At 41.5% G+C, this 25,820-nt stretch overlaps 1 protein-coding gene and 1 long non-coding RNA gene across 2 annotated transcripts in view; one reads left to right on the top strand and one right to left on the bottom strand.

Annotated features, from left to right (window-relative positions):
• Positions 1 to 6,899, bottom strand: part of crtac1b (cartilage acidic protein 1b) — a 34,571-nt gene extending 27,672 nt beyond the window's left edge. Inside the window, exons 1-2 of the mRNA XM_034682051.1 lie at positions 6,745 to 6,899; positions 3,225 to 3,412 (exon numbers count right to left, since the gene is read on the bottom strand). Coding sequence (XP_034537942.1) covers positions 3,225 to 3,406 — 182 coding nt within the window. The 5' untranslated portion in view covers positions 3,407 to 3,412; positions 6,745 to 6,899. The remainder of the gene's footprint in view (positions 1 to 3,224; positions 3,413 to 6,744) is intronic.
• The window catches only part of LOC117811650, a 55,322-nt gene that overhangs the window by 9,482 nt on the left and 20,020 nt on the right, over positions 1 to 25,820 (top strand). Inside the window, exon 2 of the long non-coding RNA XR_004631040.1 lies at positions 6,664 to 6,722. This is a non-coding gene — a long non-coding RNA (uncharacterized LOC117811650). The remainder of the gene's footprint in view (positions 1 to 6,663; positions 6,723 to 25,820) is intronic.

Genomic DNA, 25,820 nt, shown 5'->3' with positions numbered 1-25,820 from the left:
TTAAGAAGTTTTATGACCCGGCTTCTTACTGATCTTCCGGTTGTATAAGATGCTTGATTCTGATTGGTCAGAACCCCTTTACAACCCCTTGACAACGGTTATTAACTTTCACTAACATGAGCAACACTAGAGGCAAACTGATCACACGTCTTGTCAAATCAATCCGCGGAAAAGGGTCCTGGCATTTTCTGCTTCTGCTTGTTGACACCATAGACTGTAAGGTGAGTTGAAATCGTTAGTGTCTGTAAGCAATCATGCACGTAGCTCAAAAAAACATCTATGGGGAGGGATATTTTACCCGGTTTTTTTAACCCTTTAGGAGTGCTATGGAGCAGATTTTTAAATTTTTTGACAAGAGCCCCAAAATGTTTACATTTGGTGCGTTGCCGATGCGTGTGGCCGATTTGGTGCGATTTCGGGGATTTTAAAGTCCCCAAAAATCCATTTCCTGTTTATGGTGAGATATGTGCATTTGATGCACTGCCTGAAAGTCTGCCACGCCCACAATTTTAGTCTGAACGGTATGCCTGTAACAATTTTGAATCGTCAATGTGTCTACTACAGAGTGTGCATTGTTGGGACTGAATTGGAGAAAAACCCTTGTAAGAGATCTCAAAAGTATGCACCCTTATTTGGGCACCATTTTGAATTTTCAAAGCTAGGTGGCACTCTTCCTGTTGGTTTAAGGATATGGGTGTAAGAGGATTTTTTGTGCGTCCCGATACAAGCATCAAAACAATGTGGCTAAAATGTTAGTTTCAGTTAGCATGCTAAATTGGCAGGCTACAGACATTTTCATATTGGATCTGGTGAGTGAAACTTTACCGGTTGCTACGAAGAAACTTAAACCATGAGCGGTGGTGATGACAGCAGCAGTGTTAAAAGTCTTGACATTGGCCTCGTTTACTGTCAAAGGTGTGTTAACCCCTTCACGTCGGGGTCTTGTCCCCCCTGCTGGGGTTCTATTTCCCATAACCACCTGCTAACCATGCATTATCCTTTCATTAATGGTGGACTCAGGACTTATCCTTTTCCTCTGACTGTATTAGGGAGATGAAGTCTGACCTGACACCACAAAATAGCACAACCCACAATATACACACTGCAAAGTGTACTCTCTGAACTTAAAGGCTACATAAAGCATGTTTAGTGTATTCTGTTGAGTTGTATATCTCAGAGATAATCCTGTTCTGCAAGTAGAAGCCAAAACATGTCACCTCTGCTATAAACAGTTTGCTGCAAAAGTTTTATCTCCAAAAGTCATCCCTCAAAAAGTTATTTAAGGAAACTATCAAAATGTCCTAAAAATGTGTCACAGGGATTATTATTTATAAAGTGCAGAGTCCGTCCAGTCTGTCAGGAACAAAGTAAACAAGTAAGGTTTATTTATGTCACTCATTAGAGCAGCTATCTTTTTAATCAACATCAAGGACAAGCTTGAAGTCCAGTAGATTTGCTCCGATTAGGATGTTTTTTATGGGAAGTCATGTTTTTCATTTGGCGTGAAGTACCTGACACTTCAAGGTTGGAAGCAAAACTTTCACCTGGGATAATCTGACCAGCAAGAGATTGAGAGGAGGGCAAACAAAGTACAGAGGGAAATATATTTCTCTCTGCTGCAATCAAACTTCTTTTAAAAACTGTTATTGCAGTACATCAGCCGAGTTAATATTCTCTATAATTTGATTGATTAAATATTCATCAGTCACGAAGTATAACTTATTTAGAGTTTAACACTTTGCTAATCAGATTTTAAGCTTCAACATATTTTCTTCACAGTAGTCTGGAAATGTCAGCAAAGGACACCAGATTGGGATTGAAATGTTACTAATCCAAGACTGTTGCTTTGAATTACCTGAGGCACAATGACCGAAAACAGTGATACAAAATTATTCCTCCATTAACATAAATTAAGGTTTTTTAAATGACGTTAGAAAATCTGTTTTAATTACTAGGGGCATTTGAAATCAATCAGCATTTGTCATAACCAGTGTAAGGTATTTTATAATCGACTTAGTGATAAATCCAGTTTAATTTATTGTCTCCAGATATTTTTAGAGCGCAAATTAGATGAACACTTCAGATGATTCTAAAAGAAGGTGAGGCAACAGCTTGCAGTTAAAAGGTCTTCGTTCAAGGCTCAATTTTTACGCCCTGTAACGTCTCACCTTCAGTATGAATGTCACAGAGGAATAGCTGTGGGACCAAGTCATCTGAGGTAGTCACACAGGGGTTACTGAGGTGAGTCGGGATCACTATGAGTCGGCAGGGCAGAACAACACTGGTGTGTGTGTGTGTGTGTGTGTGTGTGTGTGTGTGTGTGCGCGTGCGCGTGCGCGTGCGCGTGCGCGTCTGTGAGTTAGCAAGTGCAGCTCCTGCTGTGTGTCTAGCTCTCATGTAGCAACGCCATAACCCAGTATGAAATCACACACTGAGACACCAACATCATGGTGTGGTGGGATCAGTATGAAAGTACAAAGGTAGGATGATGGTGGAGCTTTGTTGCAGCACTGTTGTAGACTAGTAAAATGAAAAGAGCTGAAGTCAAAACTTGGCAAAATGAATCGGTTGCAAAAATCTCTCTAACATATTTTTACAATTCAAGAAGAATTCCTCTCAAGGAAAATGTTAGAGGCACAGAAAATGACAAAAATCTGACACATCATCTTGAAAAAACTCTTCTTCTCTTCTTGGTCCCAAAGTTTAAAAGTTATCAAAGTGAACTTTGATAATCTAAAACCCTCAATTCATAAATTCGTCCTATCCTAAATGATTTTTTTGATGCCCTTCTATCTGCGACACCCACACAGGATGTCTTGGCTCAATGACATATATTAGGCAGGTTCATTTGGGTCCATTTATATTCTGTTAAGCATTGAGAAATTTATTACTGCTTCACTGGATGGAGGCAAGCTTGCCAAACTGTCCTCATCGATGCGCTCTGTCCAATCACATCCATTCTCATCAGCTGAGTGAGCTGCAGGGCATCCTCACCATCTCTCCTCTTTTAGGCTTCTGTCTTTAACCTTTAGCTTTGAAAATGACTGGGTCGTTTTACTTCCGCCTCTGATATACACTTAGAAATCACTCAACAGTTCATGAATTGCTCTAATTGTCCGTAATGAAATAGAGCATTAGCGCACTTGTAGCATTAAGAGGAAGAACAAAAGGACATTAGAGATTCAGGAGTCATTAAGCTCAGGTTACGACACACTTTCTCTCACCCAGCTACAAATATCTCCAAGTCTCCATCCCCGTCCACATCGGTGACAGCCACTCCATAGTTGAGTTGGGTGGGGTTGTTGTCATAGTCTGGAGGCAGGACGGTCTTGGTGACAGCTGAGAACATGGGCTCTGATCGCTGAGCCGAGGAGAGGGCAGGCAGGAGCAGAACCAGCCACAACATCCTCACCTGGAGGGAGAGACACAACATTTGCAACATCCAGTTTTCAGGAAGCTTTTAGCATCATACTGTTTCTGAAGCTCCAAAAATAATACCTCTTCTAGGTTTCTCACTGAAAAGAACAATGTGCTGAGAAAAAGTGGAACTATGTTTCAGTCCGGGCTGAACAATGCAGCAGCACATGTATTGAACACACTCAAACACCACACACTTGGGCCGATGCACTGACCACTTTAATGCTGACAGCCGGCATGAAGGAGAATCAAATAAACTGTAAGTCATAAACCTGCAAAAGTGCAACACATGCCCTTGTTGCAAATTCTCCAAATCCATCGTGAGGCGAACATCGGCGTATCGTTGGCAGAGCTTTCTGCAATACTCAGACATAAAGATGAAGATCTACCACTGCAATCAGCAGCGTTCTGCAGGGTTAGATCTGAACAACCCATCACAGGAGGACAGGCTGAGGAAATACAGGACAGAAAATCCATACACGGAGCAAGGCATTAGGCAGAGGCCAGGAGCGAGCACAGAGGAGACCCAATACCAGCTGATAGAAGAGACCTGAGGTGCTGTTTCCTCAGAAGAAGTCACCAACTCTAAATCAGAAAGGCTTTTTGGAATGAAAGGGTTATGTGATGTGCTAGTGTCCTTTTAGTGGTCAGTGGATAAAAGGTGAACATGGAGGAATTGATCCAATCGACCTGTGAAGTGCAGGCAGGTGTGGGCAGGGTTTGTGACACTGAACAGAGAAGAGAAACACAGCTGAGAAGGAGGAAAGAAAGAGGAAGGTCACCTCCTTAAAGCTAAAATAAAACGCTCATCCTCAACAGCGCTGCAAAATTTTACACACCAAACACACACACTCACACGCTCTCACACTAAATGGCATTACAAGCTGACAGCTTGATTTGCTCTGCTGTGGATTTATGGACACAGCCTTCATCATTGCTCTCGTTCCACCTGTAATGCCATTGAGCTGTTCCCATCTCCTCCGCTCCTGCACTGCTGCAGATTCTCCCTCTCTGCTTCCAGTGTCCAGGTGATGTATGGCTCCTTAACATCTCCCTCAACAATTCAATTTGAGATAAAACCGCATTGCTGTTTGAGTAATACTCTGAAAAGCACGATGGCAGGGAGAGGAAGCACCTCCGCTGACACCTGCAGAAATATGGCCCAAGCTAATGCTAGCTCTCACGGTGAGCGGAGCGATGATAACGCTGTTTTTTAGTGATGTTAGCAGGAGGGGTTAATTAACAACAATGGGAGCTGAGGATGAGGTAGTTTCTCCCCATTAGAGAGAATGTAATGACAAACGAGTGGAGCAGTTCCAGACCACAAACGGAAGCTTTATAGTCCTGCTCGTAGACTGTCTGTTAGATAGAGGGACTGAGCTTTAAATTAAAGAGAAAGGGATGAGAAAACTTCAAAATGTAGAGGAAAGTTTGCTTGAAAAGTGTCATATCTTTAGGAATATCTTTATGTGGAGACACAGCTCAAAAAATATTGCATGTTTGACATGTAGAGGATAAAAATACCCACTACAAACTCAAGGATGTCCTTTAGTACCTCAAAATGCAGTTCTAATTTAAGGCAAATCTATGCTTTCAGGGTACTTACACAAAAAAGCACGTACATGTGAAATCACAAGTCTACAGACAGAGAAAAGGCATCATCCGCCCATCCCTCCATACAGCCATGCTGGGATTCAGCAAAGGACAGACGGGTGCTTGAAAACCATTAGGGACCAGTCCAATAACATGGTGGGCTTCTGCATTACCCAGTCAAGGACATACAATCACTTTACTCTGCATAAACTGCAGTAAAGACCAAGACACCCTACATGAGTTGCCAAGCAAAGTTGCAATGTGACTTTCCAACATGCAAAGATTCCCAAAACTACTGATGCACTCATTGTTTAAAGGGGGGGAACATCTGCAGGGTCAACAGAAAGCCGTCCCAATATCAGAACAGGACGCATCAAAATGAGGTAATTTGTAGTAAAACAGTCAGACACCATGAAATAACCGAGGAGAAGAATCTGTTGTTTGAAGCAGAGAAATGTTTTCGATTTGGTTATTTATGTTGGCATTAAGAGGCCATTATCACAGCGTGCAACATCAGCATGCGCCTTCTGGAGCGTTCAAGCCCGGCTCGGATCCTGATAACACTGCGACAAAGAGCCAGCAACATCTTCACATTTACACACACACACACACAGACACACTCACGCACACACACACACACACACACACACACACACACACACACACACACACACACGCACACACACAGTGAGAGTTCTAAGAGCTCATCACTGTGAAGGACACACACTGCAGATCACAGTCACAAAAACTACTGTGCCACTGCTGTCTCACTGAGTTACACTTACTCAAACAATCCAACAATATCCAGTCATCTTAAACCCTAAATAATCTGTCATATCAGTAATCTCAAACAAACATCAGACAACAACAACACAACTCATCCAAGCAAAAAATATACAAAAATACACAAAAATATTCATGTCAACAACACAAGTACTTCACAACAAAACAGTGTTAAGATTAATGGTTTGAAATATTTTTGCAACAAAGATAAACTTCATAAAGAAACTATTTTCAATGTTAAATAAGAAAGTTAGACAGGAATTTAATAGCCACGTGATATAGTGAATAATTTTTGATTGCATGGTAGTTTTAAATAATTAAATATATGTATCTTTAATTTTAAATTATATTATGTAAAAAATGACAGCTGTAAATTAAAATAGACTGACAAGTACAAGAGCAAAACGCAACTTAGGTTGTAAAAAAAAAATATTAAACCGGAAGAAATGACTGAAAATGTTGAAATATTGACTTTCTTAAAAATAAAAATTTAAAACATAAAAATAAAAAAAGTTAAATTGTCAGTTTCTTTGAAAATTAAATACGCTTCCAAAAATCTGTAACTGTCTTTAAAGGCATAACATGCAGTAATAAATAATGCATTAAAGGAAACCTGGATTCCTTTGTTCTTCTTTCTGCTCATCTGCATTTTCAAAACATCAGACACGTTTTGTGAAGTAGCAGTCAGTCTGATCCTGACAGTAACTGTAGGTTATAATAATTAATATTATTATAAGGCAGTATTTCGAGCTCTACTTCCAAATATGACACACAAGCATTTTTTGTTCCGTATTAATATTTTGCTCTGCGCTCACAGTTTCGTTAAATTCGGGACCAAAATGAACTTTATCTCATCTCTATGTGCCGCAGATCCCACCGGAGCTCTGCACTCATCCTGACCCGGAGGAGCAGACACAGCAGCTTCAGCAGTAAGTAAACTCAGGTACTCACAGATGCGGAGAGGCGCTCTGAAACTCCAACAAATCCCCCAGCGATTAACAGCAGGAAGAGAGAGAGAGAGAAGGAGGAGAAAAAAGGGAGAGGGAGATACAGTCAGATAATTGTGCTGTTGATCCCGCAGTTATCTCAAGGGTTTTTCCCACTTATCCCCTTTACACAACTTCCAAAAGATTTGCTTTATGAAATCACTTGTGTGATGTTCGAGCCAATAGCGGGACAGCCTGCGAGATGTTTAAACAAAGAGCCAATAAGGGAGCAGGGAAGCTGTGTGTGGGCGTGTCCGCAGGTGTTCATTATGGGTCGCAGCTGTGAGGATGGTGTGCAGCTTCATCAGTTCAGAATGGGATGCTCTGAGTCCTGCACACATCCACGTGCAATCAAACAACCTTTTTGATGTCTGTTACCCTGTTTTCATAAAAAGAAAGAGAGACGAAATGTGACTAAAATAAAAATGATCTGAAAAATAGAAGGCAGAGGTTCAAGAAATGATTTCCTTTTACAGTTTATTACCACAGACTCCATCATAACTCAGGGTTTCTGGCACAAAAATCTTGAAGCATGTGCATTTGTGTGCTCTAAACCTGTTTTCAGGGGTCACTGATATGAAAAAGGTTAACAGCCTGCGTTGTTTATTTCATCAATCATAGTTTGGTAGTCACTCATATCTGTCAAACACTGGCCCCACCCTCCAAGCACTGCAGCTTGTAAACAAACCATTAAACAGAATAGGATTCTCAATAAAAGTCAGTTCATTATCACAAAATCTTTATTTTCATGCTCAAACTGTCAGTTATATATGGGAGTGAACTTCATAATGTTGACAAAAAAATGCAGGCTAACCCTGTAAGGTCAATCTGACTGAGTTATTAAAGGCGCATATACCAAAAGAAACTGTGTTTCTTTAATTACCTCTTTTATGTTATCTTAGAGCAAACCAGGGAGCTGCTTCAGCTCTTTTGAGGAATTAAAGAAGTAAAACAACAGTGTCCCATTTACATAGAGCTGGGGTAAAGGCAAGCTTAGAAATAATAGATAATTCTCAAACTGAGTAATGAGCAAAAAGTTAGTGTTCTGTCTCATAACAGTCACAAGTGAGAGTGTGTGTGTGTAGGTGTGTGTGTGAGAGAGTTTGCAGGTTTACTGCTGCCAGATGTATAATTCTTATGTCATGCTCCAGTGAGTCCAGCCTCACAGAGACCCCCAATGAAATGAGTTTGTGTGTGTGTGTGTGTGTGTGTGTGTGTGTGTGTGTGTGTGTGTGTGTGTGTGTGTGTGTGTGTGTGTGTGTGTGCGTGCGTGCGTGCGTGTGCGTGTGTGTGTGTGTGTGTGTGTGTGTGCGTGCATGGTTGCCGGTGGTGAAATGAGATGTTCACATCCCAAGGACGTCTCCCACCATAATTTAAACTCACTGGTGCTGGAAGACTTCAAACTGAAAGTGCTGAAGTCATAAAGCAGTGCACTTCTGTCTTTACTGTTATTGTCTGTGATCTGCAGGTGTAAATCTGCGGCCAGGTGGCTGTGACTCAAACAAAGCAAACACCCGGACAGTAAGCTTCTCCGTGCTGTGATTACTGCACATCGGCTGCAGGCTATAAAATTAAGTTAAGGACCCGCAGTCACCACTGCTTTTACTTATTTGATTGCTCTTGTGTTGCAGTTTATCTGCTCCATTTGATTTACAGGCTGCGGCTCTCTGACACAGCCACGAAATGTGAAGGGTTAGAGAAAGAGAAAATCCTCCAGGCTTACCTCCAGCTATTTACTCCCTGATCTACAGTCCCTCGCAGCAGGGACCAGAGTGTTTTTATTTATGAGGGGACAAAGCCACATCTATCAGCACTCAGCTGAAGCTGCTGACAGTGTGTAGTGTGACTTTGAGGCAGAGAGTGAATTGTATTCCTTCCCCTGGGGCACGCTGGGACGAATCCCAGACAAGATGTTGTGGTTGGTGTCTACATCTCTCACACACCCTCACCCGGCACTTCTCGCCACCTTATTTCACCCTCGCTCGTCTACAAGGTCGTGCCCCACCTCCCTCCTTCCATGTTCGCAATGATCTTAAAATAGAGCTTCTTTAAGTGAAGATGAGGAGGGTGGAAAGCTCAAGGGAAGAAGGAGGAAGGGAGGGGCTTTTACTACAGTGTGAAGAAATGTCCTCTTTCCTCTTTAAGGGCTGCTGAAAGATGTATAGTGCTACAGCATCATGATGAATCTCCTCCGTGCAGGATAGGGGAACACTTCTCATATCATTAAGCTTTAGTAATGGTCCCGCTGCAGCGTCCCCTCTGGCAGGGTTACCCGACTTTCAGTCCTCTGGCTAACAGGCCTGCAGGATACCTACAGATTCAAACTGTAACACTGAGGCTGCTGATATCTCATAGCCCTTCAACACCTCAGGTGAAGATAAGAGGGAGTCATTTTCCTGTAGTGGTCTGTAGTAAAGTGCCTGGATTGGGACTTGATCCAGAATGTTTTCTCCTCAATGTAATATTGCACAAATAACTTGAACTGCAAAAACAAAAATCCAAGTATTACGCTTTTCTTTACCTTTTACATACCACAAAATGAAAGTATTGCTAAATGTATAAATAAGAGCTTTGGTTCTCATGTTCCCAGTCACCAGAAAAAGAACAAAGTAGAATCAAAGAGTAGTTATAAAATAGTTATATTGTCATATTGAGTAAGTTCTGGCTTCTTTCCTCTCACAGGCATTGCTCTTCTTCTTGTCCTCTACCAATGTGTCGTGCTTAAAACTTCACTTCTTCCGAAATGTCGAGTCTCTGCGCCACACCAAAAAGTGATGTCAAGTGACATCAGAGACGAACTCTGTGACTTTGTGTCTGTAATTTTATTGTACTGGAAGGGAATTTTCTATCAGAGCTTGCACCCATCTGTGTCACTTAGATGCTACCATGCACATGTGTACACACTAACATGCTGTGCATTTATTTAACCCTCCTGTTATGTTTGTTTCTCTGGAACAGCAATAATGTTCCTGGGTCAATTTGACCCGGGGCATATTCAATTATCCAAAAGTGTCAGAACCCTAAAAAATCCCAATACACCTTTTTTTAAATCTAATTTTTAAATCCATTACTAAACATTTAAATCAAGATTTCTTTCATTGGTTTTCTTTAATTCTCAGATCATGGTTCAATGAGGATAACTCACTCATTTTTCTTTAAAATTCATGTTAAAACTTTTTTATGTACATTGGAAAGCCCTAAATATAAATACAATAGTTTTACATGACTTAGATTTCTGTTTTTTTTATGAAGTGATGTTGATAAATTAACATGACTCCTCTTCTGTCACATACTGCCCAGATTTGTATGCTGCATTTCGCTGGTTTGGAAGGCATATATTGCCTAAAATAGACTTTAAAAAGGGTCAATTTGACCCGCAACATAACAGGAGGGTTAATCACACAACATTGCATAGTGTTTCACTTAAAAGCCCTTTCTTTGTCTGTATAAAAATGTCAGTATTGCTTGAAAGTTCCTTTAAATGTGAGGGACAGTCATCTGTTGAAGTTGGCAGATTAGAGAGTATTCATGATTAAATGTTTTATATGAACTGTGGAAGAAAATAATGTGAACGTCTCTACTTCCACAGTTCATACAAAACAATTTACAAACATTTTCCTGGTATGAAGATTTAAATGTATTCCACGTTGTTGTAAAAGAAGCCAACATGGACTTTAGTAGTTTTGTTGGCTATGATTTTTCTGTATTTTAATTTAGAAGTTACACCTTTTTTTAAAACCCCTTTAATAAGATGTGTTTTGTATTCTGTATTGGATTTGTGCACATCTGCAATGCGTGCAACAAAAAACAAACTAAAACATTTTTTTGTCCCATTAAAACACAGTTTTTCAAAATTGAACAGTTCGAACCTTGTGTTTTCACCCTCATGTTGCTGTTAATTCTCAGATTGGTGATTCATGCTCAGAGCTCACATTAGGACACATCTGATCATCTGTGTGGATAAGCTGCAGCTCTACACTCTGAACTTGTGCACTCTACTGTACCTCACCCTCCAGGGTGTGAGGGCATGTGTTCCTGCATGCATTGGTGTGACTGCACTTATGCCTTTTCGCAGCGTACTCTCACACACACATACACACTCATACACTCACATTCACATGCTGGGATATAGGTTAGCCAACAGGGTCCTTCATAGATCAGCCTCTCCTGACAGCTCTCTTAAATGTCCTTGGCAGCCCCCCAACCCCCAGCTCCTGTTCTCCTCTCCCGTTCCTGCACCTTTTTCTCTCTGGCCCGGCTCTGATGAATGCTGCTATATTTCTCCTCCTCTCTCCTCTGAAATGCTCCTATAACCACTGGGCCCTGTAATGCATGACGCAATCTGTATATATCCCATTAGGTGTCACTTTGTGAATGAACCTGTTTCTTCACAGTCAGAGTGACGTGTAGAGAGAGGCTGGAAACTGACATGCTCCTTTGAAGCCAGAACAAATGTCTCTCGAGTAGCACTATCCCAAAAAGCAGAGCAGAACTTGAAAATACATTTCCACCAGAAGTTCAAGTCACTACTTTTTATGGAATTGAAAGTGTTCCTATGATGTCTGCTTTTCCATCAAGATCTTAGAATTAGGCCACCTAGTGCCCTGACATCTGAGAGAGTCTTGTGAGTACCCAACCAATCAGAAGGCCTGAAAGTCCCACCCAAAACACCCTTTAGTGAAGTCAACTGCTAGCAAAGTCAGCTGTTAGCCTTGAAGCCGGTTAGCTAGTCAGCAATTAGCTGTGCTCCTGTTCATTTAGTCCTTCAAATCAGCCCCTTAATCCAGGCAGGAGCGTCTCAGCAGATTGTCAAATATCCTTAATCCAGAATCAGTGGTTGAGAGGTCCAAAAGCCAAACACTAAACACACACAACAGACTAACCAGAAGCAGGTGGCAAAAACAGAAAGTAGGAGGACTCCAGCAAGAACCTTTAAGATGGTAAAAAATATATATATAAATCCTCCAAAAGGGCCTAGTCCCAGTGAAAAGTTCCTGCCATGGAAATGCAGTTGTAGAGTGAGGGGACTTCTTTTAAGGACTAAAATCTGGTTTATACTTCTGTGTGGATCCTACACTGCGGTGGCCGACACGGTTTGGAGCACTACATACTTCTGCCAAAACGCTTGTAGGCAGTGTGATTCCTATGCTTACCTAATCATTGAAACAGGGCTGCTTGTACTTAAGATGTAGGCTACCGCATCAATTCAATGCAGAAGTATAAATCAGGTATAATGGTTCCTCCAGTGTTTCCACTGAGGTCTAACTATAGTAAAGATACACTAAGGGTGGAGTGTGAAAAAGATACATGTGAACTCCACTAACCAGCAATTTTATGCACTGCAAGATCCAACAAAGAGACACTTTTCCTAAGAGAATACTATCCTCAGTGAAGAGGCCTTTTGTGAAGTAAAATACAGCTCCAGGACTTTCTTTGGACCCTGTTGCCTGTGGTGGAAACAAAATGAGTTCCTCTAAAAGTTCCTGGTGCCTAGTGAGGGTGCCTAAAGTTGAAACATATCTTTATATGTAGCCTGAGACCAGAATGTAGTCCTCTTTCCACTCTTCCAACTTGTGTTAATATTTTGACAACTGTTCAGTTTAACTCTGACTTGAGATACAGTTAATTATTCACATGATCTGCTCCTGTAGCCACAGTTTAAAGAAGTGTCACTTTTCCTAAAGCAACAGCTCATCTCTCCGACTTGGACGTCGTCACAAGACTGTGAAGAATTACACTTGTTTGTTTTCTCTTCACCCTCCACAGTCCCCGACTAATATTTGCTTTTTTTTATTACATCAGGAGGTTTTGTCCCCTCTCACACTAGTGTTGCTATCAATCACATTTTTTAATTTAATGTATGAATATTTGATTTATGTTGCTCAGGCAGAAGATATAAATCTATTTTGCGGAGAGAGAAAGAGGAGGGGGGATAACAGCGCTGATGTTCCCTTATTGATTGGCTGGCTTAATAGTGTTTGTTCTTTATAGCTGATCTCAGGAAATAAAGCAAATAAATAGTTGAGAATGAGTTCAGTCACTGTTACGCTCACCAGAGATGGAGTGAGGAGGGAAGAATAGAAATAGAAAGCAGCAGAAAAAAGACAGATACAGCAGGAAGGTTCTTATGAAATCTAAAGAATAGATACTGCTAATTGGCCGCGTGTGTATTTTTAAAGTTGAGATGACACAGAGAATTAATTCAGTCCATCCACAAAGAGAGAATTCATTATTAGGATGAACTTTTTACTTTTCCATCTTTTGCATGCGACTCTGAAACCAGGTCAGGAGTCACATGATGTTTTCATCACTTTTTAAGAAAGCTGCTGACTTTGTTGGGCTATAATACAATTCGCTCCCAGGTACCACTGTCCTTTGAGTGTTCAAAATCCTGACCTTTATCGACATCTTACCAAGTGACAGAACATGCTGTTTCTCTGTAAACCCAGAAGCCACATGGTGAGACGTCAGTCTGGAGTCACATGCTCTGGGCTAATGCAGTCTGTCAGGCCATTATTTGCTCTAAGACTGTTTTACAATTCTCAGAGGATTTGTCAAATTGATTTGAAAACCAAACAGTAGTTATTGCCCAGCACCATGCTCCTTGGAGTGATGAATAGAATTTGTCTTGACGTGTCAAGTTAAGGGAGAGGAGAAAAGAGAATATTTTAGGGGAAGTACTTCACCGTGTTATATAAATGCATTAAACTCAGAACTGTGCCGGGATTTAAGCTCACATTTCACAGCTTTTCATTGGAACCAATTATACTATTTAAAATTCTCTGGAGCACAGATCTTTGAACAGATTTATGTTTCCAAACATGTGGAGAAAACACTAAAAACACATCACATCAGTGAGTTTAGCATTTTCAAACTTGGTCCTCACTCAGAGGAGGAGAGGAGCACATAAATCCAGCCCATTAGCCCTCAGGTCTGCTGATGACAGTTCCCGCCCCACGGCTGATGTAAACCAAACTTCCTGTTTCGGAGATGAAGAAGCCTGTCAAGAATATGCAGCCACCTATACCCCCTGTCACCCTCCCTCCGAGATGCTCCAGCATTAATAGCAAATCGATTCTAAATGAGGGACGAGGGAAACAAGTGAGAAACGAACGGATGCGACTTTCTCCGGTGGAAGATGCTGGAAGGAAGGCTGGTTTATGAGAGCGACACAAATTTATTTATTTTTATATGTGAAAACATTCCCTTGACATTTCCCTTTCTCCCACTTGTTCCATGTCAGCAATTGCTGGTGTTGATGGGGAAAGACAGATTGCAACGTGCAAGTGTAAGGAGTGACAGTCCTTGAAAAGAGATCTGCAGGTGCTGCTTTCCAAAAAGACTGCAGTTGTCAAGTGATACAACCATGGACTGTACGTATATAATAATAATAATAATAATAATAATAATAATAATAATAATAATAATAATAATAATAATAATAATAATGCACTCAGTCAGTGTGACATCCACCATTCCTTTGTTGACTCCTTTTTAGAACCCTGAATCTGGCATTTTGGCAGCTGCCTTGTTAGTTCCCTCAGGTCAGATGTGACCCTGTCTGAGGTGAAATGTTGGTGCTGAAGAGGAGTGAGGTGTTGGCGAACACAGCATCACAGTTATACAATCAACACCATATGGATAATTCCTTTTTACCACCTTGAGGATAACAATCTGTTTGTTATGCTAGCTGTTGATTATTTTATTGCACTCTTGAAGCTGAAAGAGCTTGTGGAAAGTTGAGCATTCACTATGGCAAGCAAGAGGTAAATGGAACATCCTAGGTGTCATTTAAAAAACAGTCTTTCGGTGACTACAGTCATTCTCTGCAGGGTGAAGCCATGTATTAAAAGCAGTGAACAAGCTAATAAATAGTGAGTGCAGAAATGGAGCTAAAATAACAATGACTGAATGATTCAATTGATGAAAAAACTGGAGCACAGACCTATTTTACTGATTTTTACAACCACATAGCACACTATAGAGTTCATTTGTTACCCCTCACACCACAAACACGGTCAACATTTAAGAAGCATAGCTAAGGTGACCAAATGTCACTTGTGCATAACTTTAACCCTTAATATTAATGTATTGGGTGAATAACAAAAAGAAAATCCCGCCCTGAAGTGTGACAGTGAAAAGTGAAACTAGAGAGACAAAACTGTCTTTTGTTTCCAGCTGTAAACGTGTTTCATTAAGCTGTTAAGTTGGACATTTTAACATGGGGCTTTATGAGGATTGACCATCGACCATAGAATAAAACATGGGCATACAGTGACAACACCAGAGGTGAAAAGGTGGAGATGAGGTGAGCTTTTAGCCACCTGTCAGTCTATCAGCCACACCCCTAACTATTTTAGATTTGGAAGGTGTTAGCTTTTACCAGGATGGTCTAATGATGCTAGCATGTGGTATTATAGGAATTAAAAGTGCAGTGTTTTGTTCCTTAATCCTTGATATTATTGATCAATATGGACCAATAATGAGGGCATCCATTATTTGACCACTTTAACCCCTAATATATGCATAATTCCTTTGTACGAAACAATCAATACAAATGAGTCAGAGAACAGAATTAGTTATAACGAAGTAAACTGTTTTACCAACCAGGCTTTTCTTTCTGCTGTCAAAATGGACTTTCTAACATGGGTGTTGATGACGCTCCCTGGGCTTTTGCAGCCAGCCTCAAGTGGACACTTGAAGAACTGCAGTCATTTGCACTTCTGCGTTGGCCTGATTTCTCGGCCCTCGTGATTTCGTTTTCAGCAAGCCAGAAAACAAAGTGAAAGTGGGCGCAGTGAGTGACCTGCATGTTTCACATTGTGTTTGTAGCTGGTCCAAAAAGACTGCAACTGTCAGGTGATAAAACTGATCTCTGGCCAAAATTTCTCTGGGCTTATAAGGGTCTCCAAATAAGCTCATGATGAGAGTTACGAGCACTTTTTCATCTCATCATGTCTAATAGTGTATTGATCTCAGCCTGGGGGGAAAATGACTACATCATCTCTTTAGTTGGCCTGTGTCACCATGAGTAACTCAGACTTGTTACATTATTTTATGGACATTAAATCTTAAATGCTACACAAAGTCTCTCAACCTTTAGGAGCTGTTGTGTGTCACTCTGACAGTGCTTTTGAAAAATGTCTTAGCTCCTTAAGGTCAGCGTCATAAAAGAATCCTGCTCTTTGTTGAAGAAAGCTCAGTGTTTGGGGACTTGTTAGAAAATATTGTAACATAGTTGGCAAGTGATTTGTGATCCATTTAAAAAAATAGCAACATTGTCCTTGCTACCAGCCTCAGTCAAGCACGTTCCTTCCTCCTGTGTCTCCGCTGCTGTCTCCTCTGTGGGATAATCAGCGTTCTACTGCAAGGTAATTCCTGCTCAGGAGTGCATGTGGCCGACACTGCGGAAATTCATTTTTTGGTTTAATTTCAGGCCTATTGATCGTCGAGTGCTTTACGGCTGCATGACATCCATAATCACAACAATAGTGTGACAGCGGAGATAAATAATGTGGCAAAGGCACAGAGAGAAGGAGGGATGAAAGGGGTGCAGAATTGAAAAAAAGGAAGAGCCAGGTTCCATCTTTTACTGCACTCTGTATTAATTACTGAACCCCACCCTATTTCACCCTCCCAACCCGACCCCCGTCACCTGATTGATCTACCTTCAGAGCCCATAAATTAGTTTTCTTCTAAAAGTTATCTGAAATCTGTTTGTTTAAGCATCCATTAAAGGATAGGAGCCAGTGCACTACAGTAATTACCACGGCTACTGTAATATCTATAATTATTGTGATTAGTGGAGCAGAATTAAGTCACTGCCATAGAAACCACGAGGGGCCAGAGCCACAGCGTGATTATGAGGTTTTGCATATACTAACGCTGTAGTGGAGTGTAAGCTGGAGTGATGCTGCTGGGTTGAATACAAGCTGATTCATGCAACAGTGGATGCATACTGAAAAGCAAAAAACAAACATTTGGATTATAAACTTGGGAGCATGAAATTAGATTTGTCCTGGTGGAGCATGTTGACCAATATGCAACGTGCCACTGTTTTAAAATTAGGTGCTTCGACATTATTTTACACTTTTCAAAAGATATTTGTGGAATTATGCACACATTTGTTGAGTCATTTTCTCCTCAATAAGCATAAACGCCTATTTCAGAGACAGACAGGGCCAGTGCGGTCAGTGTTAGTGTGGGAAGAGAGTTTAAGAGAGCTGGTTTGAACTGGCAGTAGAGGCCTCTGCAGGTGACCTGCCTCACCTACATGCACACAAAGCTCTGTTTATGTGTTACGACTCTGCTCAGTTATACCTGCCAACTCAGAAACAGCTTTAAAGCTACATTGTATATATGTCATTTAATGAGATGTGATGAATTGAAGTTCAAAATGTGACCTTTCCAAGTGTACATGCAGTTAAATGATAATGGTGTATAGTAAACAGTGTTGCCAGTGATGCAGCGGTGCATAAAGCATGCCCTTTCTTGTTGTTGGTGTCTGAGGCAGCTGACAGCTCCTGCTCATAAAATGTCTCAAGTCAGAAAGGCGATAAGGATGCAGGGTTAATGCAGCTTGGCACACAGTTTTATTTGTGCTGAGGTGGTGAGGTCCAGCTTGAGAGAGGCACAGCGCAGAGAGGATACTGTTGCAGGTCAGAAAGCAGTGGGGTGGTGTGTGATGCCTCGCTGGGAAAGGGGAGGAGGGTGGAGGAAAGGGGAACTGACCATTTTTGGTATAACTATAAAAGTCATATATCTGACTCATAGTTCCTGTGAGTAACTTTAAGTTTGTGTCATTTCTGGGAACCCTGTGTGGACAAGGTGATACCTCTTATCTCTTCTCCAAGCTCATTCTCTGCCTGTTTAAGTTTCTATCAAAAAATCTCAACCTGTGATAGTGAGAGATGTTTCCTTCTGATGTTAAATAATAACACCGAGGGGCAGAGGCTGGAATTTTATCTGATGCTTTATTCCCTACAGTATCATGGCTGATAACAGTCAGGTCAAAAAAGGCAAAGAAATGACAATTCAGTGACATGGCAAAGATAATGGCCATGGCCTAGCGTGGCCAAGACTGTAAGTTAACAGCTCTTTTAAATACTGTTCAAAGAGTCTAAGGAAACACCTACAAGTCCTAAGATAGAAATGACAAGTTCAACTTAAACTTTAAGGTGCAAACCTTTAACTTGAGAGAGGTCAAATTCTATACATCAGATTCACTGATATGAGGATGAATGAGTTTTTATGTCTGTTGATATATCTCCTCTTACATTTAATTTGGACCCTTTAATGTCGACCTGACGGGACCAGCTCACATGAGAGCACAGGATATGTGACGGGTCAGCAGTACTCTTCTTTGCCTGTCTGACCACCGTCCTCCTGCTCCCTCACACCAATCACTTTTAATCCTGTGAGGACAACTCTGGTTAATTGTGATTTCAATTTCACCGTCAGATTCCCAAACCAAGCTGCAGTTCCACGTCTTAGTGTGCTCTCTGTCACAGCATGATTGCAAAAAGTAAAGTCTCTGATGGATCCTTCTGCACATAGAGCTCACATGGACATTCCAGGATAGATAAGAGTCAAAGTCCACCAAAGGTTCTTGGTCCTTTGAGAAAGTTCCTGCAGTGGAAACAGGACTTTTGTAGAGACAGAGAAAATAATCTGAAGAACCTTACCTCACGATCCACCACCACCTCCTTAGTCACAATCATGACCAACATTTATGGAATTTGTTGTTGAAAGATTGGCAACAAAAATCTGCGTTAAAGTGCATTACCTTCACCTACTGTGTTGGAGTGTGACTAAAGTGCCCTAACTGCACATGCACTGTCAGAAAACACACCTCCATGATCTAATGAAAAATGCTTCTGCAACCCACTTATGGGTCTAGTCCATAGACTGTATAAATAATGGACGTAGTCACCCATCTGTTTCTGAGCACTGTTTTGAAGGCCAATTAAAGTCAAGAGTCAATGTATAGAATGAAAGTCAAGAAAAAGATGAAATGTCAAAGCTTGGACATTTTAAACATAAACTTGCTTTATAAAAAATACAAATATGTGGGAGTTAGATTTGGAAGGTGTTAGCTCTTACCTGGATGGTCTGATGATGCTAGTGTGTGGTATTATAGGAATTAAAAGTGCAGTGTTTTTCTCCTTAATCCTTGATATTATGGATCCATATGGACCAATAATGAGGGCATCCATTATTTGACCACTTTTTGTACCTCTCCGTAGTGCAAATCCCCCAATATTAAAGAATCCAAGTCTTAATCAGTAAACTAATGACATTGTGATAGTGTCTTAGATTTTTGTTATGGACCTTTAAAAAAGTTGTCCATGGGGGCGCTGGTGGCCTAGCAGTCCAAGCGCCCCACACATGGAGGCTATAGTCCTCATCGCAGGTGTCGCCACTTCGACTCCCAGCGGGTCGACCATTTGCTGCATGTCTTTTCCCACTCTCTGCTCCCCAAGTTTCCTGTCTCTCTTCAGCTGTCCTGTAAATAAAGGTGAAAAGGCCCCAAAATATTTTATTTTTTTTAAAGGAAAAAAAAGTTGTCCATGTTCCTATTCTCCTTGTCAGTGCAGAGTAGTCACAGTCATTTTAATGTAGAGGTCTCTGTGGTGAACAGCAGCAGAGTCACAGTTCAGTCTGCCTTTCATTAGTCATTTTGCATGTATAGTTACTGTGAAAATCTCACCTCTCGGTTTGCAGAGATGCTCCGCTGCTACACATGCATACAAAATGAGACATGACTCGATAACAACAGTCTCTTGTTGGTGTTAGGGATGAGTGACACTGAGAGTGAACTGTACCAGGTGTGCTTCACACCACTGATCATTTAGCTATTCATATGTGAGTCAACACGCGGTCTGCTGTCTCTTTCGGGGAGGGCCAGTGACCCCTTCATGGACTCCACCTGTAACGAGAAGCAGCCTTTTCTTATCTGCATGCCCTTGGAGTACGCGCCCATTGATATGCCACCTTGACTCTATCTTCATGCCAAGATGCTTCCAATTATGCGAGCCGCTGGAGTGAGGCGGAGCGTGGTTTTCTGTACGATGAAAACTGGTCTATGGGTAATGTGATCCTGCTGCTTTTCCCCCCACAGGGATGGTTTCTGCTCATGGAGGGGGATTAAAAGAACAGCTATTTCACTACTCAACACTTCCAGGTTCACCACTTTCCCCCACAGTCTCATGACCCCATAAGGTAGACTGATCTATTTAGTAAATGGCTCATCACCGGGGGCTCGAGCTCTGCATCAACCTGCGTCTATTATAACTAACCGTTCGATACATCACATGTGGGGATTTTTCGCTTCGACATCAGTTCCTGTGTCATTAATCTTTCCTTAGATTCAGCTTTTTTTCCAGGCAGGCGGATGTAGCCAGACAGCCAGGCGGAGGTGACGGCACAGTCAGGGCAGCCCTGTGACTGACTGTCATTCAGCTGAAGTGACGAGCTCTGCGTTAGATAGCCACCAGGTTTGAGAGATAGATGGAGAAGAGGTTTCCTGTAGTTGACTGACTGTTTATAGCCTGTGGAAGCTTCTTCACTTACCAGCATGTATGTGTCAAACACTGATGTCCTTTTTTTTGTCATTTTCTTGTCAGGCCTCCAGAAATCCTTCTCCTTTTGGCACTTCTGTCTGCATTCATGCTTTCTTTTTTGCTCAAACTGTGGAAGATAAGAACATGCACAGAGATTTAAAGCCACTGGAAGCTTACATCTACAATAATCTCCTAACTATGAAATACTTAAAAGTAAGAATACAAAATGTATGAGAAATTATTCTATTCCAAATCTGAAATATTCGTTTTCAGCTCTATGGAAACCTCCTTGATTTTGGGTTTGATTACCAATTCAATCCTGTAATCTGATCGTAGGTGAAACCATAGGGTGGCTACTTATGGCCATTTTTCTCTGACGTCACACTAAGTACGGGTCGCTCGATGTAGGAACATTGTTTTTACTGTTACAATTGAACCACTTCTTAATTAAACAACAACTCTCCGAAAGCAGTAAGGCCACATTTCAAGTTCAACCTGTTAACTACCATCAGACATCAGCTAACATTGGCATTGAACCATCATAACTGGTTTTACCACTTGATAGGGGATTATGATGGATAAGAAAGACACAAACTTTTTTTTTTTTTAAGTTGTGTTTTTGGGCATTTTGGCCTTTAATGATAGTACTGCTGAAGAGAGACAGGAAATGTGGGGAGCAGAGAGTTGGAAATGGTCGACCGGCCGGGAGTCAAGCCGGCGACCACTGCGACGAGGACTGTAGCCTCTATACATGGGGCACTTAGACCGCTAGGCCACCAGCGCCCCATTTTCTAACTAACTTAATGGTTAGCTATGAGTTCTTACTAGCTGTTATTGCCATATAGTTTAGAGCAGCTCTGCATAAGTTGTGTCTTAATTTTGGGTGCGAAGTCCACAGTAATCCATTCATTGAAACTAGCTAGTTTGTGATTTCAGCTGCGTCATTGTTTGGTGGTATCATGGGAATGTAAGGTTCATCGTGATTTGTAGAGCGTAGCGTCAAAATTAGCCAAACAATCTACAGCTAAAGTGAAATATCAACAGTGATGAGTGATGAAAGGTTGACTGCAGCATACATTGATAATGGTACTGATGAAATTATGATTAAGTGGAGAAAGTGGGAGCACTAATCAAAGTCATTGTACATTTCTAAGGAAGAGAGAGAGAGAAGAGAGAACACACTGAACAGGCCATTCTGCTACTGTTGATAAAACCCACGGCTTAACCTCAGCCTGAAAATGATCCACAACTCATATTTTAAATTGGACTTTACACTTAAACAGAGCTAGGTGTATGACTGAAGTAAGACTGATGTAACTAATGCTTAAGATGGAGCTATCTCAGCTAGTACGACTGCTAAATCTAAGTAATGTTTAAACTCTGTCCTAAGTGAGAATGCTACATTTGAATTTACACACAGCTAGTGCAACCCAGTGCAGGTGTTGTATTCCTGCTGGGGGAGTAACAATGCACTGCAAGCTGATGCTTCAGGGCTGTATGTTGCGTAGCATTCAAACTGTTTGTGATTGTAATCTAGGATGTGTTACATGCATATGCCGACAGCTAAGGATAGCAAAACATCTCACCAGATTGAAACTGAAAGAACTCTATATTGATCATGTTTAGATGGTAAAGCTTCTTTTTCCTCCCCTGACCATTCTGCCTGAGATTACACAGATGTAGGCTAATGCAAAGGCTGCTCTTTACTGTCACAATTAGCATTGATGTGTGTGAAGTCAGGGTGATTTAATTTCAGTTGCATTTCCAACTAGGTAATGATAGTTATAGAGGTTTCTTTTCACTTGATGGATCCATGGTTTTCCCACATTTGATATCACATCATTCATTTTTTGTATTCCAGACCAACTTTCCATTAATCTTAGCTGTTTGGTTACAAGATGCTTATCCTTATCCTGTTCAATTTGAAGTTCTCCCTCATATTCCATTATTTGGTCCCCCTCTCATCCAGAAGAGGGCAGCATTTCTTTACCAAATATCATGGTAACCTCTGCCATATAACCTATAGTATGGTATGCCTGCATTTAAGGCTCTGCTGTGTTATTTCTTGAGGAGAAATATGTAGATGTGGGGTCATCATCTTGACTTTTCCCCACAATAAACTCCAGAAGATGCTGCTCATCCCCAGCATGCTTCTCCTCTTCTCCTCTCTTTAATCTTATCTAACCGGCTTCATTATCTTGAGAAGGAACCTTTTAAGGCCAAAACACAGCTTGTCATACACACTGTGATTTATGTGAAATGCACAATACAATTCACAGTAAAATCCAGTCTCTTCCACTTGTATGACCTGTCTCTCTTCCCCTCTCTGTCTCTCACTCTCCTTCTCCCTCCCCCTTTTCTCTCTGCCTCTCTCCTCGCCCCATCCTTTCGTTTCCCCCTCTCCCTCTTTGCCTCTGCTCCACCCTATAATCACGCCGGTTCATGGCTCTCATTTGGAGTGGTATATATAGCAGTAATTGTCAGGGTGCAGTACGGAGACTGGGCAGAGCATGTGTACTCTCTCACAGGGCTGTTTTGCAATAAATCTCCGCGTGCAGAGAGGAGAGGGTTGGGGTGGGGAGGAGTGGGAGAGGAGAGGGGTACGTGGGTACGTGCACAAGCACTTGCACACACAGAAAGGCACATTCAGTTATATGAAACACTCAAACAAGCACATAACGAAGTAGATAATATTGTACAAGCACCTAAGAAAAGGCATTGTGCTAATTTGCAAGTGCTCTCTTTGCTCCTCTAAGTCATTATATCTCGCTGCCTATTCATTTACTCCCTCAATGGGCCAGACATGGAAATTAAATGTGTCTCGTAATGTGTTCTTTACTCAACAGGATGGGACAATTATGCAAATGTGATCATTATTCAGCAAAGCATCTCCTTATCAGTAAATATGAACAATCCCAGGTGATGAGTTAGGGCCTGTGTGTCAGGTGCTCTGCTCATGATCCATTGAAACACTCACATACTGAACACACACTAAATAATGGAAGCAGGTAATTCAATTACAAGGAAAAGGAAACACTAATGAGGCTTCTTAACAGCTTTTAAGATGATGCAGTAGCAGTTTATCACCCTGCAGACATTTCTTTTATCAAAGCTAACACGTGGCTCTTTTAGTGAACGCATTCCTGCTCAATAATCTGATGTTTGATCACCAAATTCCTCTGCCCTATACTCCATGGAACGCTGCTTCCAAAAGAGATGACGGTATGCAGTCCAGTTGTTTGTATGTGTGTTTGTGTGACAGAGTGAGGGGGGGGGGGGCACTTGTAGCTTGTATGGACAGGTCTGTCATTCAGAGAGCACACACAGTCCTCCATTGTAGAGCCGTCTGTGGTCCCCATCAGGTCAGGGTGGGGTGGTAGAGGGGGCCTCCCGAATAAAAACACGTGCTGCAAACAGGAAGTGGGCCTGTAAGGATAAAACGAGAACTGCATGGGTGAGTGTTTATGGATGGAGTTTGGGCATATTTCCTCTTTATTTTTTTTTTGACTCAAATTGCTTTCTCACTCCTGTTCTGGGTTTCACTTGAGTCCGTGCTGCACAAGTGTGAGCCGTTCTGGAGATGTAATCATGTCCTGACTTACAAATGATATTCTTTTAAGATCCCAGACTCTAGTATCTAGTGTCTGCAAGTGTGATGAGATAATCTAGGTCTTTGCAAGATAGTGACTATATTTCCAGAGAACAAATAAAACCTCTCCAAGATCAGGTAGATTTCTGTCTGCACTCAATCTTAAAAGAGTTTGACAAAAACACTTTCTGTGGGATTCTCCATGAAAACAGGACTCACCTGGAAAATTTAGGTTGGTGCTTCAAGTCAAGTCAACTTCATTGTCATTTATCTAAATATAAGTTATACAGCTGAATGAAATGCTGTCTTTTGGACCAGGTGCAAAGGTAATAAGCATAAATAAAACAATGAACAAACTCAACATTTATTTCCACCCATCGTGAGCGTTGAAGTCAAAGGATGCCTTGATAGGTGCTGACATATCGTGCTGGTGCAGCCAGGGCATACGCAGAAGCGACCTGGCTGGTATAGTCACAGTACTGATGTCACACTATTTCCACCAACCAAAAGATACATCTGAATTAAGGCTGGTTTACAGTTCTGCGTCGCCCCTACGCAGCAGGGGCTGACGCGGACATGAGCACCACATACTTGTGCGTCGATGTGTCCATGTCACGCAGCAGTTCTCTGCCGAAACGCTTGAGGGCAGTGTGGTCTCTCTGATAGCCTGGTCGCCTGCTTCCGGCCCCGCTACGATCAAAGCGTGTTATGTTAATCTACAGCTGATACATGTTACTGTTTATCATGCAGACATGATTACAGGGAAGAATAGAGAGGAGGAGATGAAATAGATTTTTACACGGAAGTGCTGTAAATGCGGGAAACACAATGCCGCCGAGCGGACCAATCACAGGGCTTGCTTTCCACACCGATTCTATGTGTGGTTACATTTTGGAGGAGGTGCTAGTCAGCTATGCGCGTAGGCCTTTGCGTAGGTATGGGAGCTACGCAGACCCCCGGGTGGGCTACGCCCTCGATTCGACGCTGAAGTATAAAGCCTATATCAGCCTTTACTGATAAAGCTGCTGCACATCCTGTAGGTGTGAACATTCTTGTGTTAATCTAAAGCAGACATTCATGGTAATGGAAGGTCAATGACTGTTGTGTAAGTGCCTGTTACGTTTCCCTCGCCGTTCATCCTGTACTCTTCGAATCGGGTACAGAAGACTGCAGGAGCCGGATTGTCAATAGAGCTGTCAATCAATCACCTTTTTAAAATCAAATAGAGAACTAAAGCTACACTTCTTAGACAAATGAACACTTATTTCATTTATAGAATTTGAGTCTTTTATCATCTGTTAACATGACAGATGTGGGATTTATGACCTCTGCTGCAGCCAGTCAGTAGAGGGAGCTCTAAATCTTTTAGCTTCAAAGTCAGTGAACATGTAAGACGTGTACTTTGATATACAGTCTATGATGCCAACGAGTTAATTTTAGCTTAAAGTAACATTTGCTAAGGGTAGAGTTAGTCATCCTGTAGTTATTCTTGGACTTCCAGATAGTTAGTAAAAAAACAAGACAATAGGTGAAAGAAAGAAACATAAGCAGACTGATCATATGCCAACTCAAGGACTATCCTCCATGATGCTAATGTTTGCTGTCTTGTCTATAGAAGGAAATATTATTCAGTCTTCAACACTGTAACATCCCACCTTGATATCTGTGTCTTATCCTTAACCTTTTAATATATTCTCATGTGAAATAGAATCTTGACAGGGGGAGCGAAGACCCTGACGTGGAGTGGATGGGTCGTGTCTCACCCTGTCAGGATTCTATTTCACATAACCGCCCACTCATTAGACATAATCATTATCATCATCATTATTTGGAACATGTGTAACGTTACATTGTGGTTGATATATGTTATTGTGTTTTAGTTTTTGTAGT

This window comes from Notolabrus celidotus, chromosome 4 (assembly GCF_009762535.1).
Source record: "Notolabrus celidotus isolate fNotCel1 chromosome 4, fNotCel1.pri, whole genome shotgun sequence".
Lineage (NCBI taxonomy): Eukaryota > Metazoa > Chordata > Actinopteri > Labriformes > Labridae > Notolabrus > Notolabrus celidotus.
Note: the sequence above shows the minus strand (reverse complement) of the source record. Positions and strands in the feature narration are given on the sequence as shown.